The sequence below is a fragment of the Emiliania huxleyi genome, assembly GCF_000372725.1.
Source record: "Emiliania huxleyi CCMP1516 unplaced genomic scaffold EMIHUscaffold_3045, whole genome shotgun sequence".
In the NCBI taxonomy this organism is placed as follows: Eukaryota; Haptophyta; order Isochrysidales; family Noelaerhabdaceae; genus Emiliania; species Emiliania huxleyi.
In genome coordinates, this window is record NW_005199732.1 from 1 (window position 1) to 2129 (window position 2129).

Below are 2129 nucleotides of genomic sequence, written 5' to 3' on the forward strand. Positions count from 1 at the left end.
ATGTCTCATCACAGTAGGCCAGCGAGGCGATGACGATGAACTTGAGCGCGAGCATGAAATGTGGGGGGACCAAGTGCAGTGATGACCCAAGAAAAACCCGCGTGCGGGGTGTCGAGTGTGCGGTGCCCGGTGCTTGGTGGCGGTGCTTGCAGCAGCCTGCTTGGGGTGAGAGATCTTTTGGCGCCCAAGAGAACCCCCCCCCCCCCCCTCTCTCTCCTATGCAGTTCCTGCCTCCTCACACGTAAACTACTGAAATGGACCATTATGCAGGCAGAGCGCAACCAGCCGCGCGGGGCGGGACAATTATCGTCGACGCTCTCAGAAGTTGCGCACCACGTCGTCGATGGCCTTGGCGATGTACTTGACGTTCTTCGAGGTGACGCCGGCCATGGAGACGCGGCCATTGTTCAGCATGTACACGTGGTGCTTCTCGACCATCTGCGTGCACTGCTCTGGGCTGAGACCGGTGAAGGAGAACATGCCTGCGGCAGGACGCCGCTGAAGGTGTGGACGGGCGCGCGGAGGTGGTGGGCGGTGGTGGTGCGGGTCGGGCCGGCGAAGGGAGGGGCGCGCGCCGATCTGCGAGGTGATGTGCGTCCAGCTGCCCGGCGTGCCGAGGCTGGTGAGCTCGTCGTACAGCGCCGTGCGCATGTGCGCGCGATGGCTGCTATTCCAGGGTCGTCCGCGGCGCGTTCCCGGCGGCACGACGGTGGCCGGCGCTTGAGCGCCAGCCCCGTCCGCCGCCGGCTCCGCGGCCGCGGTCCCTATCATAGCTACGCGCGCCATGGGGGACGAGGTCGAGGAGGGAGCTTGGCACCGCTTAGGACTAGGAGTGCGCCGGTGGGGCTGAAAATGAAGGGGGTTGTTGGCGGACTCTATGGTTGCTGTGCAGACACGTCCTATAGCGCTGAATGCGAGGCGGTGGTGAAGGGAGAGAGCGGAGGGAGCACCACCGTAAGACCCCCCCCGCCCCCCCCTCTCCCACACCCACACACACCGCTCACCCACGCGCACCGGGGCGGCTCAGGATCACAGACATCCCTCTCAGGATCACAGCACCGGCGGGGGCGCGCCTCAGGATCAAGCACCCACAGCAGGGTCTGTGAGGATCGACTCAAGAAGTACCTGCAGGAGACCATGCCGTCTCGAGTCGTCGAGGACATCTGGAATGTCACCGCCGCGCAGCTGAGTCCCGACCCCGTGCGCGTTGCAGTGATGGAGTGCACGGACCCCGACGAGAGCAAGCGCTCCGCGGCGCTGAAGGCGCGAATGGAGCGGCGCGGCGACGGCGTCGACGACTCCCCAGCCGCGGACGACGATATCTCGGCTGCTATCAACCAGTACCTCTCAACTTGCGACCGGATCAAGCGGGGCAGCGCCGAGCCGTGGACGGAGCAAGAGGACCGGCAGCTGCTCCATGCCTTCTGGCTCTCGCTGGTCGACCCTACCGCTCCGCTCAGATCGGCGGTCATCGGCTCGGGCCGAGGCGCGCATGCCATCGAGCATCGGCTCAACCAGCTGCGCTCGCGCCTCCCTCCCCACGTCGCTGAGCGGGCGCTGCCATCTCGGCAGAAGCAGCTCCAGACGTCGCGCTGGCTCGAGCTGGCGGAGCGATGCTGCAATCCGCAGACGCGGCCGAGCGGGCCGCAGCAGAACGATGCCGCCGTGGCCAAGGCGGCGCGTGCTGCGATCGCCGACGACGAGAACCTCGACGACGCCGGCAAGCAGGCGCTGCGGCGCGCCGCTGGCAGAGCCCCGCTCCAGCGGCTCCCGCTCTCTGGGCTCGCCGCGAACTACACGGTGCCGCCGATGCGCATATCGAGGAGGGCTCGGTCGTCTCACTGCCTGCTCACTGCAGCAGCGGGACGGCAAGCGGATCGACCACGGGCGCGTCCCGACCGCGGCGCAATATGGGCCCTCGGCGAGGCAGGTGCGGATCCCGGAGAAGTGGCATCGGTCCGCATCAACGACACCCGCTTCTTCCTCCTCGACGCAAACTCGGCCCTGGCCAGGCTGAGGCACACAACGTACAACGTGCTCGACATCCAGAGCGGCACCTCGATCGCCGACCTCCTCTCCAACGTGAGCGCGTGGCTCGACTACCATGTCAATCCCCCCTCCGGGTGATG

General features: G+C 66.9%; 2 protein-coding genes across 2 annotated transcripts; one reads left to right on the plus strand and one right to left on the minus strand.

Annotated features, from left to right (window-relative positions):
- Window positions 1-318: 318 nt before the first annotated feature.
- On the minus strand, window positions 319-786 carry EMIHUDRAFT_255079 (aspartate transaminase-like protein; the record flags this gene model as incomplete). The annotated part of the gene is made up of 1 exon (XM_005774886.1): window positions 319-786. One exon carries the CDS (start codon window positions 784-786, stop codon window positions 319-321), a length of 468 nt encoding a protein of 155 aa, XP_005774943.1.
- Window positions 787-1137: 351 nt separating this feature from the next.
- Window positions 1138-2082, plus strand: EMIHUDRAFT_123740 (hypothetical protein; the record flags this gene model as incomplete). The annotated part of the gene is made up of 1 exon (XM_005774887.1): window positions 1138-2082. A coding segment is annotated over one exon (945 nt), but the record flags the coding sequence as incomplete, so codon positions are not given.
- Window positions 2083-2129: the final 47 nt, after the last annotated feature.